The sequence below is a fragment of the Gymnoscopelus braueri genome (assembly GCF_963280865.1).
Source record: "Gymnoscopelus braueri genome assembly, chromosome: 20".
Classification (NCBI taxonomy): domain Eukaryota; kingdom Metazoa; phylum Chordata; class Actinopteri; order Myctophiformes; family Myctophidae; genus Gymnoscopelus; species Gymnoscopelus braueri.
The window spans coordinates 15,830,280-15,846,209 of NC_137622.1; the positions used below are offsets into that span (position 1 = coordinate 15,830,280).

At 43.3% G+C, this 15,930-nt stretch overlaps 1 protein-coding gene across 1 annotated transcript in view; it reads right to left on the bottom strand.

Moving 5' to 3' along the window:
• Positions 1 to 14,338, bottom strand: part of tenm2a (teneurin transmembrane protein 2a) — a gene marked incomplete at both ends in the record, with an annotated part of 243,147 nt that extends 228,809 nt beyond the window's left edge. The window contains 1 exon segment of the mRNA XM_080416486.1: positions 14,113 to 14,338. Coding sequence (XP_080272612.1) covers positions 14,113 to 14,338 — 226 coding nt within the window.
• Positions 14,339 to 15,930: the final 1,592 nt, after the last annotated feature.

Consider the following 15,930-nt stretch of genomic DNA (forward strand, 5'->3'; position numbering starts at 1 on the left):
TCTGATCTAGTACAATCAGCTTCACTGATTGTTCTTCGCCAATTGAGGAGAGGTGGTCAGCGTGGACGAAGGGAGAGGAGACAACAGCCAAAACACAGCCAGCGTGATGGATGGATGGGTAGAGGCAGCGAGAGAAAGAGAGAAGGCATGAGAGACAGAGAGAGAGAGTGAGAGAGAGAGATGGGGAGGACAGAGAGGCAGAGAGAGAGAGAGAGAGAGAGAGAGAGAGAGAGTGGGGGGTGATAGTTACTAGGTTACACAGTCTTCATGGTAGAGAACCAATTGGTTGCATTATGTAACTGTCTCTAGGTGTAATTAATCATCTTCCATTTGGATTTTACTCAGCCATTAAAAATCACAACAATCCTGACAATTTGCCTGAAGAACACACCGACATGTGGGCAACAGCAAGTGGAGGCTGATCATCTTTAATTTCATATTCAAGATGCAATTTAAAATTTGATACAGATGGCTTGCTATCAGCTCACCGATCAGAGACTATTTAGCAAGGAACACTTGATTAAGTTCACATGGTTACATAATGAATGAGGCTGAAACTGGATAAATACAGATAAAGTAAAACAGGTTTCATTGAAAAACAAACAAAAAATTGTTTGCAACATAACACCCTTAGATTAAAAAGGCATCTTCCTATAGTATAATATTGTGATATGAAACTAGATGTAGTCTGGTATTTTAGATATCGCAATGATTACAGTAAAATGATCTGTCGCAAGTTCTATGATTTGCCTTTACCCACTTATATAAGCATTACTGATCATTTTGGTAAAAAGATAAAAGAATACTGTGACACTAATTTTCAATGTAAGATACCTCGATTCAAAGGCATTACCCTACAGCGTCGCACCTGAAGCAAGTGGGCCTCCATGGTCATTAGATGGTACCACTGGGGCACAATGGTGGTTAGACGTTAGTACCACTGGGCCACCATGGATATTAGAGGTAGGTACAAATGGGCCACCACGGTGGTTAGAGGTTGGTACCACGGGGCCTCCATGGTGGTTAGAGGCTGGTAACAGTACCTCAGATAAAGACTTGGCAGGATTCTGTATTATGCCAGTTGATTTTTGATGGAAAGCAGCCAGGACTCCTGGGCTTCAAATCCTGCAATTATACTTCTTTTTCTGGCTCCAATTGTTCCCAGAATAGGGCCACCCTTTGACATGCCATTTTCTACCACAGTGTGAGACAATGGGTGAACTGATTGGCCCCTGGATGCAGAACGTGTCAAGATCAGACAGGAAGCAATAGTGACCGTACTCCTGTGAATTAGCCCACGGCGCAGGAAATACAGTAGCAGCATTTGACTAATGATAATCGACTTTATTTGTAAAGCACATTTCATGACATGATCCCTGCAAAAAGCTCCACATTATTTTTGGGCGGTGAAACCGCCCCTATAAGTGAGGTTTGGATATTTGTACAACAAATCCTGCGCTGTGATTGGCCAAAAATGTACCCCGCCTAACCCTGCACCGTGATTGGCCAATCACAGTCTATTCAGGACTGTGATTGGCCAGTGTCACATGACACATGTGCATAGCCCTATATAAGAAACCATAACTTAAAAAAAACAATAAATTTGTTTTTTTTAAAGTTATGGTTTCTTCCATCATAAAGAGTGTTTCAATAAATGTATTTATTTTTTGTACATGATTGGTTGACTCCATTCAGTATTGTGATTAGCTAGCAAGACACCGCCCACTTCACACAGGGTGTGATTTTTTATTACAGTTCAGGATTCATCTACTGTTAACACTCGAGTGACGGCATAAAGTCCACCTACTGTACCACACAGACAGATAATCGGTAAAATTGACCTTTTTTTCCTGCAATTTCATTGGCCACTGCCTCCCTTCTGGGCTCCACACGTCCTAACACCTTCTCCCCCACGCAACGGGGTTACCATTGTCTTTTAAATATCGATTGGCTTTGCTTACACAACATTTCAATCCCACTCACATCTCACAAGTATACTACGCTTCATTTGGCTTAGAGGCAGAAAACTAAATCTAAAATATAACTTAAGTTACACAGATTAACTTTTCAAAGTAAAATCTATGCCTGCTGTCTGAAGCCGGAGACAGACTCTCCATGTGCACCAGACGCATATCTCATTGAAGAGCAGATTCGATATATTATAAAGTGTGCTCCATTGGGAATGGTAACTAAGAGGGTTGGAGTTATTTTAAACACTGTCATTTCTATTTAGAGGGGAGAGTTCGCTTTGCCAGGTTCCAAGCTGACAAGTGTGCAAATGATGCCATTAACTACAACAATGACGCATCTCCAGGTGGTCTGGAGGTGTGAAGACCTTCTGCCTGAGGTGAGAATGGGTGAGAGTGGTCAATTTAGACAAAAAAAAAACAGATAATTTGGATTTAATATTTAGGAAAGGTCAAGTGGAACCTTCTGAGAGCTTCATGAGCAAAGATAATGGACTTCAAAATCACAAAAGTGGTCAGGCTGACCTGATCTTAGAGGCAAATAATAATAATAAAAACATAATGCATGTGTTCATACTATTCATCATGTTTTCTATTGCGGACAGTAATGTGCTGGTTGGAAAAAGTAGAAATAATGACAAGATTGGACAGGAAATTGTCTAGACATAGTGGCAAATGGCCATATGTATTTCTGGAAGCACACATAACTCCAGGCCTTGAATCTAATCCCTTCAGAGATAACCTGTCTCTCATGCTGTGTTCAAACTGGCAGATGCCAAGCTACAAGGCTGCCATTCATTTTCAATAGAAGCCAGCGACATGAAGATACAAAGTGACGTCAGAAGTTTGTAGATACTACAAAAGCAACAATCCAAGTTGACTTGGATTGTTGCGGACTTCAACTGAAGCTACAAAGCTTCAAAACGACCAAGTGCTGTTTAACCACTCACCTTCAATTCCTGCTTGTAATAGGAGAAAACTACTGTAATTATTTCCATCTGCTAGTTCCATGTTCTTTTTAAACCCAGGCTTTATTTTACTTTATGTTTTTCCTCGCTCGTCTTTAAACTGCTTGCTAAATATAATAATTTATTAGCTTTTGTTTCAAGAGTTTTGGAGAGGCTTTTCGTGTTTCTATCTTTAAGATTCCAACTGCAGGTTGCTGATACACCAATGTTTTTATTATAACTCTCATCACATTCACAGCCCTCAAAGAAAAGGTCACAGAAAGGGGATTAATAGCTTATTGATCCCATATGCAATGAGTAGTTCTATTTAGGAGTTTAGACATCCTTTCTTTCCACGCTGATTCACACCAAATGGAAAAATAAAACTTGAATATTTACACAATGACAGTGTTTGTATCTGCACCTGCCTGCCTCAGTCATTCTTTAATTCTTAATTTGTTTCTCAGTGAGTGGCTGTAGTCTTGTTCTGTAGCCTCATAATGTCCCCTGCCAGTATCTGACATGTCATGACAGGATCCCGACAGCTAACTCTCGCTTAACCTCATCGGGCCGTGCGGTGTTGATTATGTAAAAAGCCAGTTAACGAACAACACACACACACACACACACACACACACACACACACACACACACACACACACACACACACACACACACACACACACACACACACACACACACACACACACACACACACACACACACACACACACACACACACACAATTAACGCCACCATTAGCACTGCAGCAACGAGCTAACAGTTTTTTCCAAATAAGGTTGTCGTGGTCAAACACTCCCACCTCCCCAGGTGTCACGTCGTATCTTTTGGCTCCTGTCTGAACAACAGGGGCCCTCTCACGTCTTAATGAGGGGACCAAAATACATGCCAGCCATTCTCTGTGCACCTGCCCAGTGAACAGTGACTCATCACAGGGAAGAACTGTATACGAGCATTGGTCCTTTGCAACTCCTCCCACCAGCTCAGTGGCCTTGTGATCAGAGCCAGTGGTGGACAAAGTATACTCAAGTACCTACTCAAGTATTCAGAAGTACAAATTATTCTAATTATTATTATTATTATTATTATTATTATTATTATTGTTATTATTATGAAGTACATTTTCAGAAATGGTCAGAAATGTTCAAGTAAGTACACAAGTACATGTACTTTGTTACTTTGTCCGCCATGAGTCTGGGAGGTTGGGGGTTCAACCCCCGACCGAGTCATACAAAAGACTATAAAAATGGTTCCAAATGCCTCCCTGCTAACACTCAGCATCAAGGGTTGAATTGGCGGTAAGTCCCTGCGTCATACTAGCGTCATGTCCAGGGGGTGTACTTGTACATCAAGCAGCCTCACACTAAAGAAACGGGAGGTAGTCTCCTGACCTATGGGCCACATGGCTCAGGAACCATTGGTTCCCAAGGCTATACATTACTCAACGAGGCTTTGACCCTCTGAAACACCTCCCATCCCTATATGAATGGAATACAGCAGAAATGTAAAGCCACCCCATGAATACAGACAATATATTACAGAACACACAGCGAAAGCTGAGGTGAACAGCAGTGAATAGATCCATGCATCCTTTATGTCCTGCTCATGAATATCCCAGTATTCATGAATAACATGGAAGGCAGAATATTCCCCATATGCCAGTGGAAAGCATGGCAAAATGATTTTGTTCATACTGCAAAAGCCAATGTAAGTGGCTTTCACAGTCTGTGGCAAATTGCATGGGATGTCCGCAAGCCTTTCACATGTTCTACTATCTTGATTAAACAGCGACGGGACATTAGGAACTGCTGTGTTTTGGCATTCACGGAGACATGGCTGGAACCCAGCATGCCCGACTGTGCCGTCACTCTGGAGGGTTTTGCCGTCTTCCAACAAGACAGATTGAAGGACTCAGGCAAGTGGAGGAGGGTGTGCTTTATGTTTAACTCTTCCCGGGCCATGGATGTGTGCGTTTTAACCACTTACACACCACCATCCGTATTGTGGGGAAAACTTTTGCAGAAAATAGAAAGTAGACCTACAAGCTCACTAGTCACTATGCACCGCAACTCATACCAGAACAAATGAAAAATCCTGCATTCGAGATGTGAATGCGAATATATCTAACAAACATAAATGTTGTGTCCAGTACTATTATCAATAGCGAAAATAGCCGATCTACAAGCTAACAACCTGTCACAACGAGTCACGTTGCGATACAGTATTTTATTTTTTGTAATGGAAAAGCTGCATAGGATTCTAAATCGACTGGCGAACTCACACCCAAACGAATCACAAATTCAGAATTGAGGTTCTAATGCCAACATACCGAGCAAATTCCGAACCCTTTGAATGTTCTGGATTCCAGTCCTATAATCAAGGAAGTATTGTTTTATGTTGTAAACGTGCAAGATCAAAAAGCAGTGCCGGTGAGTCGCAGATGGAAAGGTGTTGGCATGAATACACAATAATTCTGTAGGTTGATGTTAAATGAATTCCTGTCCGTCTGTCTTTTGATAATCCATCCCTCTCTCCTTTAAACCCATATCAATTCCCTCCATCTGCAAGTACACTGACTCCATCCATCTTCTCTACCTCCGTCCGCCATTCCTAAATCACTTCTCCTCTCAATCTATAGGCTCGTTCTTTACGTCTCTCTTCATCTCCTTCATCTTAATGTTGCAGTGATGGAAGTTAATTTACACAACGCAATGACAGGAATTGGAATGCAAATCAGCCTCATATCTTTTCTGCTAACTAAAGCATGGAAATAACACAAATATAGGCATGCACATGTGAAAGGGTACACACACCCACACTGGCACGCGCACGTGCGCACACACACACACACACACACACACACACACACACACACACACACACACACACACACACACACACACACACACACACACACACACACACACACACACACACACACACACACACAGTCACACTCTGAGGCCGGGGAACATGTTTAATTACAGTCTAGGAAGCTAGCGCCTTGGCTGGAAAAAAAAGGAGAAAAAATTCACACTTGATAACTGTGACATTTACAATCTGCCTCATTTATCAAAACCTGCCAAACGGAGTCAAAGAGGGTCATTACATAGTAAACACAGATTAACTCAACTCACACTAAATCCACACAACATCGTCTGAAAAAAAAAGTATTCTAGGAAAAGAGCTGATGGCAGCAAAGTTTGTCCAAACCTCTGGTTTTATTTCCGGTGTCTGGTCTTATTTGTTGCCAATATCTGCATGTACAGTATATTGTACAGTGTGTGTGTGTGTGTGTGTGTGTGTGTGTGAGTGTGTGTGCACACGCGCGCGTATGCACATGCCTCCATCAGAGCTAGCTAGCACCTTCCCAGCACAAGATTTGACAAAGTGATTTATTCTGCAGTTGTGTGGATAAATGGAGGGTACATCAGTTTCACATAGCCAAGCACTGACCAGTCAGTCAGTGTGTGTGTGTGTGTGTGTGTGTGTGTGTGTGTGTGTGTGTGTGTGTGTGTGTGTGTGTGTGTGTGTGTGTGTGTGTGTGTGTGTGTGTGTGTGTGTGTGTGTGTGTGTGTGTGTGTATAAGGGCTTATTTAGGTCATGGAGACTTTAGACAGTAAAGACCTGCAGGGTAGAAACAAAGGATAGCATACTGAACAGGGGGGGGGGAGAGAGAAAGAGAGAGAGAGAGAGAGAGAGAGAGAGAGAAGAGAGAGAAGAGAGAGAAGAGAGAGAAGAGAGAGATGATTAGTGTCTCAGGCAGAGGTGTGATATGATATTTCCATGGCTCCTCTGTGATTTCACTCATTCAGACAAGGATGTTTGTTAACGCATGCTCATTATTCTCCGGCATTCAGAGAGAAGTGTGATGCTACAAAATCAATTGACGCAAGGCTTATGCTCGCCCCAAGGTATCGTCATGAAGGCAGAATCTATCCCGCCTCAGGACGGGGGAAGCAGTGCAGCCCACATCATTTATTTGAGGCGGCACAAGTTCACACTCTGCAAACAGAGTAGACATCACAGAGAAAATAACATCATTTGAAGGCTTGGGTGTCTCTGTCTGACTGAACACTGTGAAGCTTCTTCATACTTTCTGGTTACCGTTCCTTCATTATTGTCCTAAGCTTCCCCATGCCATGGTCCCCTAAATAGCCATAGCCTTTGGCTACGTGCCACATTGCTACATGTTGTGAGATCGTAGATTGACTATTTTGACTATATCTTCAAACATTATCGTTTTTGACAATAATGTCAAGCCCAAAATAGGGACACCAGGTTGAAAGTGGTTAAACTGAATGTTAAGTGTTTTTATTTGTCTTTTGTTTAATGTAATATTATATTATCTTGTGATATATGCGATATATCTCTTGTTTGTTTTTTTATCGATGGAGAACTGTTTTATTTAATAGCTGAATGTTACAATTCTTATTCTCCAATAAAAAATGTTTTTCTTTTTTAAGTCGTTAAAGTGTCACAATAATCGGATTAATTTAATTGAAATGACATATATACAGTGTATTTTTCTCCTTTCCAATTGCCACCCCATGGTGGCCCCCACTTTAAAAACCTACGTTCTAACATCCCACTCTGAACACACATTGCTGACCGTTACACAGATAAAGGTGTTGATAAATGACACAGCTCGTATTTCCAGTGTTATACCACGGCCAGCGAAAAATACTGCCTCATTTTATTGATGTTTTCCATAAACCATGTACCTGACGGACCTATTTTGGGGTGAGACGTCTTTCCGGTTTGTCGCGATCCGGTCGCTCCCGACCGGATCATATACCCGAAAAGGAATGGTGCCCAGGCTAATAGGACTGCATGGGCAAGCTCACAACGTGTGCAATACGACCACATTCACAACGGTTTGTTTCTTTTACACCTTTGTTTGTGTCGTCATGCCAATTGATTCCTCCCCACACACATTTCTGTGTGTTGTCACTGCTGCTGTATCCTACTGGCTCACCTGCCAGTCAGGAGCCTCCAACGGGAGGATGTTGGCACCTCCATCCTACTCCTCCCGCCCAACACTCCCCACTGACGGGTGCCGCCCCAGGCCGTAGGAATACGTGACAAAATAGTGACAAAATATCACCCTCCCCGCCCAGTTTCCCTCCCCCGAACATGGGCCAATTGTGTTTGCATAGGTGGTGGTCAGGTACTTTACCACTGCGCTACCTGAGTGCCTAGACGGATCATTTGTGCTCAGCAGGGATAAATGTCCAAGGTCCCCGTCCTCATACAGACACTGGTAGCGAGAGTAGCCTAATGCTTTGGTGAAACTACACGTCAATTCCAGCTTAAACTTCAAGTTCATTGTCAAATCACAAGGTGGTTGGAATTATTTTCTGCAGCCTACAAGCTCCCAAGAATTGCCGTGACAAAAATGATAATCCTAAGAGTAGAGAAAACAAAAAGGAAAATGTCAAAATAACAAAACAATATCAAATATACATAAGGTGTGTACTCGCTAAATAAATTAAATGAAAACAAAGGCAGAGCACTCAGTGTTGTTCTAATGAATATGTATGAAGTGGGTGGTCCTTAAGGTCCCAACCTGATATTCTTAACTAACTGTGTGTCCACAGAAAAACATTTTAACACTTACAATATAATAAAATAAAAATATCTTTCTCAATACAGTACTGTATAAAAAATTTAGGAAACAGGACCATGGCACTGAAAAAGCAGACATGAAGTCCACATACCAGTTATATAAAATAGGGACGCCAAGTTGAAAACGGTTATGTGTGTCTGAGGGTTTTCCAACCAATGAAAAATATGAATAAGAGCTTGTGATTAATACACAGGGGCCCATTGGAACACATTTACAGGTGTAAATGGAACAAACCATTACATTTCCTGAAAAGTAATGGTTTTGGACAGGTTTCCACAGAGACGATATGCCGCTTCGTGCTATAGAACAGAGAATACTCCCGATGAACTTTCTACGCCGCAGTGCTGTATGGCTAGGGAAGGGAGTGTGTTAATTGGCTGTGGTAATCCAAGCAGACCGGCTAATGAGTGTGTAATGGGGTAACAGCAGGGGTGAGATCCAACCAACACAGGGGGGGCATTGGATCAATGGGAACGTAGCGACGAGCGCCAGTCCATCTGAACCTCTCGGGTTTGGAGGAGCAGTTCGTCGCTTGGGGACATGAGGTCTTCGAAAGATCCTCCAATGCTCCAAACTGAGGTTATACAGGTCAAAATATATTAACTTGTGAATGTCCCCAGAAGCCCCCCACAGCTTATATAAATGCAGCTGCATGAATCAAGTTGAGAATTGTATCACATGGGCATTGCCAAGATAAGAGGAGGACGAAATAAGATGATAAAAGATCTGTAACCCCATATTGTGTAAATTAGCAGCAGTGCATGCTGAACCGAACTGCAGTATAAAGACCAATAGGGACGTTTTCTCCAAGTATAATCAGGCCATTACAATATTCTGTCTTGTTTCTCGTTGCTAATACAGCGGAGCAGACAAGAGCAGGGCTTGTGAACGTCAACACTGAGACAGATGGGTACTGAAATATTGAGTGACAGAGAGGAGAGACTGACAGAGAAAGGCAACAAGATAGATATCTGCCTTAACAGTAACTTCACTTCTCTAACTGAGCAAGTCAATACACATACTCTGGCCTAAGGTGCACCTAGCATCTGTGTGTGCGTGTGCCTGTGCGTGTGTGCGTGTGTGTGTGTTCAGTGCCTCCATGCTCTTCGTGCTTTATTCTCATTCTCACCTGGGTTTGACTCACACCCACTCGTCTCACACAGAAATAAAGTGACAGATGTACGGGCCAATCAATATGCATCAACAAGCCACCGAACTGTAAATTGGTTACGCTACGCAAGTCGTTAGAGCAAAGTTGCAGAATGTTCGTGCAGCTTTTGGGTGACCTCAAAACTTCTTAACAAGGAGCAAATCCCGCCATGATGGGTCTGCAATACAAAGGAACAACATCATTATAATTTCATCAAAGCCTAATCATGCTCTTCAGGGAGGCACAGAGGTGCATGAATTACTAATATCTCACAAGGGTCAGCTCAAATACCACATCTTACGTCTGAACCTTCTGTTAGATACTGCTTGGTGAAGTAAAAGGAACAAAACATTATTTGAATGTTATTTTCTCTCAGGACCCAGTTTAATATCTTAGGGTAGTACTCTAGTTAAGAAATATAATTGCATTTCTCCGACTCATTTCTCTGTCCTAGTCCTGTCCTAATGTTGCCTCTTAATCATGTGCTACTTCTTCCAAAAGGAGAACATTGTTTCAATCCCAAATTCTCTCATTTCTAGAATCTATCTCTAATTGGCACACACATGGCAAGGACAGGAAAACCAAGCTTGACCCCCATATTAGATTAGACTTTACTGTTCCAGAGGGAGATTTGTTTTCACAGCCAGTTCTACCCAGAAACACACAGACTTAACTCATTAAGTCCTGAGGTTCCGATTCTACAAATGTCTTGTAAATCCTATAACTAGCAGATCTACAAGCTCATTGCGCGGCACTCGGTGCCGCGCTATGGGCTTGTATATCTGCTATTTTTGAATAGCCAAAGTATAAAATAATGATTTAAGTGGTTACACAGATGCGTGCCCGGTTTTAATGGGTTAAACAAAGTAGCATACTAAAAACAGCAACATACTGTACAGGTAAAGGACAATACAAAGAATCTACATAAATTCGTTCATACATCCCTGCACACGACATCATCAGCGAGGCAGTTTGTTTAATGGTGCAAGGGCAGAGCGTGACAAAACTCCAGCTAACACAAACTCTTCTTCATTTTAAAGTCCTACAGTATATCTCGGTCCAGATGGCAGTAATGTAAAGTGATGATTGAGGGGGTGATGAGTGTCATTTGCTATGGCGAGTGTCAGGCATGTGATGCTCCGTCGTTCCTGTCTGAGAGTTGCGGAAAGGCAAGTGATTTTAGAGTCAGTATGTGTGATGAGAACCTGCACCGTCTGACATTTGACTCTGCACTAACTTGGACACAAGGACTACTGGTAAGTACATTGGATGAACTTTGACAGATGATTGTTAAGGATAACTGTTGAAAGACTGTGTATATATACACTCACTCATAGACTGTTGATATAGGTTCTTATATTCATCCCGATATTCACTGTTGAAGGTATATACTAACTAGAGGTCCTAACATCTAGAGTTCAGGCCGCTACGCTTTGCGGCCCTCACATCTATTTATGCACATGACCATAATATGCATAGGGGTCGGATCTGTAGCTCTGGACAACTGGATCTCCATATGCCTATATATGGGCATATGGGGTTTGTTTATGGTTATGCCTGAGTCAGAGTGACGTGGCCTTGGATGTGGCGGTCCGGTGGCGGTCCGGTCCAGTCCCTCCCTTAAGCCAATTTTAATATAGGATATATATACCTGTATACATTTTTTAATGCAACACGAACACACCATGTTTGAAGTGGGACGATACATCTTTTAAGTGGAACGTAACAGTTTTTGAAGTGGAACGATACGTTGTTGAAGTGGAACGTAACATGAGCACAATATGTTTGAAGTGGGACGATACATCTTTTAAGTGGAACGTAACAGTTTTTGAAGTGAAACACAATAGTTTTTGAAGTAGAACGCAACATTTTGAAGTGGAACGCAACATGCTTGAACTGGAGCGCAACATGTTTGAACTGGAACGCAACTGACATGATACTGACCATGAAACTGACCATGATATTGATATGATACTACTGTCAGGATGAGAGAGAGAGAGCGAGTGTATGTGTGTGTGCGCGCGTGCCCGCGGTTTGTGTGTGTGTGCACACTTTCTGCATGGTGAAAAATCATTGGTTAATGAAAACATGCATTCATGTTCCTAACTGTTTATAATTTAATACTTAGCCTGATAGTATTTAGATGTAGAATTGACTGCACATTTATATTTTATTGATTGAAAGTACATTATGTTAACTCATTCACTCATTCAGATATTCAGTGCAGCTATCTAGTGTCACCCGCTATCTTTAATTGTATTCTTATTTATTTTGGTGTGGTACCTCTGCTGTGTTTCACTTTCATTGCTGTTGATGCTATGATACCAGAATGTCCTCATGGGGATCAATAAAGATTTATCTTATCTTAAAAGTTTATCTGGCTTCTCATTCTTTTTGTTCCTCTCTAATCTCTCTCTCGTCTCTGTTTTTGTCTCTCTGATTCCATCCCTCCTTCCCTCTAACACTCGTCCCTGTGGTGTGACAGTCCATATGGTGCCTCGATACTGTTGGTCTCCTGTGGCCACACTTCCCACGATGCATCTGTGGCTCTGAGACTTTGCAGGGAGCTGATTGGCTGAGGGGACTGCGGTATCGACCAGTCTCATTGCCTAGTGTGAGGTCAGCGCGGTGCGGCGGTGGACTGTGTCTTAACACAATACACGACACCCACTGACATGACTTTCAGCCATTCTTTCAATCTACAGTATCCTCCTTTCCTTTCTACACATGTTCCTTTCATCTTAAAGAAAGTACTGTGCTGTTCTTTTCTATTCTCTCATAATGAACACTTTTGTCGCTGCAGGAGAGCCATTAAGTTGTTCTATGAAAACGGCTTGGAACGTACATTAGAACATTTTGTCTAAATTGAGCATTGCATTAGTTTATGCAGGACACAGGAGCCACACGCACCAGCTGTAATCAGCTGACAACCCGCTGATTGAATCAGCGTTCGTAATCAGCCACGCATTTTCATGCACCAATCACAGCCCATTCTCACAACAAAGGCAGTCCATTTAAATATGGCTTCCTCCTACACCGATCCCTGCTAAAAACAACAATGCTGCCACACAATTTATTCTTCTGGCAAGGCTTTGCCTCCACCACCCCTGCTGCATCCACATTTCTACAGTACAGTAGGTCAGCGTCTTCCATGGTTCAAATGTTAAACTGAAATTTAATGTCTTGCTTTGGACCCACTATTGCTGCTTGGCAAATCTTAAGAGCAGAGCCATCAGTGCCAAGTAACTGTACTTGTTGCAATACATTGATAAATCTATAAGGACAGTGTTTCTGACTAAAAGTGTGCATGGGATAGAGACACTCAATCATTAAGACAAGAGCTCAGTTATAGCTTTGGATGGATTGTGTACGATTTCAAGTCTTTATGAAATACTTCTACAGGTATCTAAGCAACCAAGGGCGTCCTGAACAAGTGGAAAAGTTGTTTGTTTTTGAAAGTATTCTATTCTATTCCATTATATTCTATTTTAAGCCTTTGAGCTGTCTTGTCATTTACTGCTACTATGTCCATGAGGCAGAGAAAACAGAGCTTAGCACAGATCAATCCCATTGAATCTGACTCCTTTCACTAGCCAGGGATCAATACTGCCTGTTTCGTGTCCCCCTGCAGTATATGCATGTGTACACGCACATGCACGCACGCTCACTCACTCCTGCATGCACGCGCACACGCACACACACACACACACACACACACACACACACACACACTAAAGACATGTCTGAAAGGTGCCCCACCCTTTAGAAATGACTTATCGGCCTATTGGCTGACTCGCTCACCAGGGAATAGTGAAGTTCATTATGACAGGCTTGCCAGTGCTAAAGGCCTGCTTTAGTCTTCTGTCCCAAAGAACAGTCTACAGTATATGCCATCTGGTGACTTTAACATGCAGGTTCTTGTTGCTGTGATGAACCACAGCAACATCAATGTGATGGTGAGTGTTGCTAAGATGTTTCATAAGATGTTCTTTACTTAAATTCCTGTGGAATGATGTTGCAGTGGAATTAGCTAGAATTCTAGGATACCATTTTATTTCAAAACTGGCACAAAGCTAAACCAGGCTGATTCTCATGCAGTGTATAGGGCACATTTAGCAGTGTTTACCTCAGTTGTCCTGGTGCTTTGTTTGACTAATCATGCCTTTTTTTGTAGCCCGTTGAGACCGTAACAGATTAACGGCTATACAAAATGAACTCGACTTAACTTGATTTGAAGTTGAGATTTTGCACATTTAGCGATAACAAGGTTTGTGCAGCACACAACGTGTACTAGTGTATGGACACAGCCCAGCTTTGCAGTACAACTTTGCTCTGAGATGTGTGGGGGTGGGCGGGGGGGGGGGGGCTTGCATTGACAAAACACTCTCAGACACCCACCTTGTCTGGAATATTCATCCGCCTCGTGATGCACCAACTCGGACATGCAGCCCGCGTAGTGCAGCCTCTGCTCGTGGTCAAAGGCCTTGAGGGTCTCACTGGAGCTGTAGGACTTCTGGGTGGGCACGCGGCACTCGTCCGCATCCAGGGATGAGGTGTTGTAGTGGGGCTCTTTGGAGCAGTGGCCCCTGGTCAGAGAGCGGTGCCTCCGGTCCTTCAGGTCCATGCTGGTGTTAGGAAGGAAGGGAGGGGCGGAGGAGGAGAGACGGACGCAGGGGAGAGGGGAGAGGGAGGGAGGGAGGGAGGGAGGGACACCTCCTGGACACCTCTGCAATGACAGTCTACTGTCTTCAGTCACCTGGAAGAGAAAAGAGAGAGATGAAGAGAGAGAGAGAGAGAGGGGGGGGGGGAGGAAAAGAGCGAAAGGTTAGTACAAAATTAATGGATTCAGTTCTGCGAGTCACTGTTCTTGCTCTGCGATCCCCCAGAGAGCCCACAGGGAACGTTAGGTAAGGCAGGCTGCAGTGGAAGCAGCCAGCCAGTCAGGCACGCAGTCACACATGAAGAGAGCTGTATCGACACAGATTGACAGACCTGCCAGAGCCCAGGCCCTGATAGATAGCTGACCATCGACCTGCCTGATGACAAATGACCAGGCAGCGTTTGGATTTACAACAGAAAAGCAAAGACAATGACTCAAACACAGCCATCGCTAACATGGTGTCTGAGATGTGCACTCACACGCAGGCATGTAAACGCACACACGCAAGTGCACACGCGCACAAGAAAAGAATTGACACAAGATTAAGAGACTGCAAAGATGAAAGAGAATGAAGGATAGTCGGATTGATGGAGAACGGGAGAGGGGAAATCTACATCGGAAGGAGGTGAAGAATGAACGAGGAAAAGCAGCCGAACACGACAGGAAGGATGGGAGAAGAGGAGAAATGACTTGAGGGCATTGTTGGTCTCCGACTCATTATCAAAGTGAGAATGAATCCCACTCCCTCAGAGACTGTAAGGGATAATCAAACACACGCATTTACGCGCACGCACGCATTTACGCACGCACGCACACACACACACACACACACACACACACACACACACACACACACACACACACACACACACACACACACACACACACACACACACACACACACACACACACACACACACACACACACACACACACGTTTGTTCATTCGTGCGTGCATGCACACATGCACACATAAACATGCATGACAATACACACACCCACATTCACGGCAAACGTGCACCCACTCACTCAGAAGACACAGTGGGTGTTTGAGCTGCGATAGCAAAACGACCAGGAAATCGTACCTCCTCTAACCTGCATGACGGCGAACGACCAGGGAGGAAACATCAAATACCAGCCTGTGTTTTTGAATTCATTAACCCATTTAAAATCATATACATATATACAGCATACACGATTAGGATGTTAATATAACATGATATACCAGAGCAGTGGGCCTCAAGCCATGCATTACATTAGCAGCAAAAGATCAAAGTACAACAATACGACAACTACTAACGATAATTGACATCAATGCTTGGGGCCGATGCTTCTGTGAGATGCTTATGGAAGTAAATAGGTCATCCCTGCTGCCGTGGTCTAAAAGCTCAACGTCTGCTGCAGCCAACCACAGCACAGCACCGCACTACACGATATGTCCATCAATATGCACAGCGCAGCACCGCATGACTCGTCTATCACAATATGTACAATATGTACAGCGCGGTGCTGTATGGCATGCCCATCAATATGTAGAGCACAGCACCGCATGACCT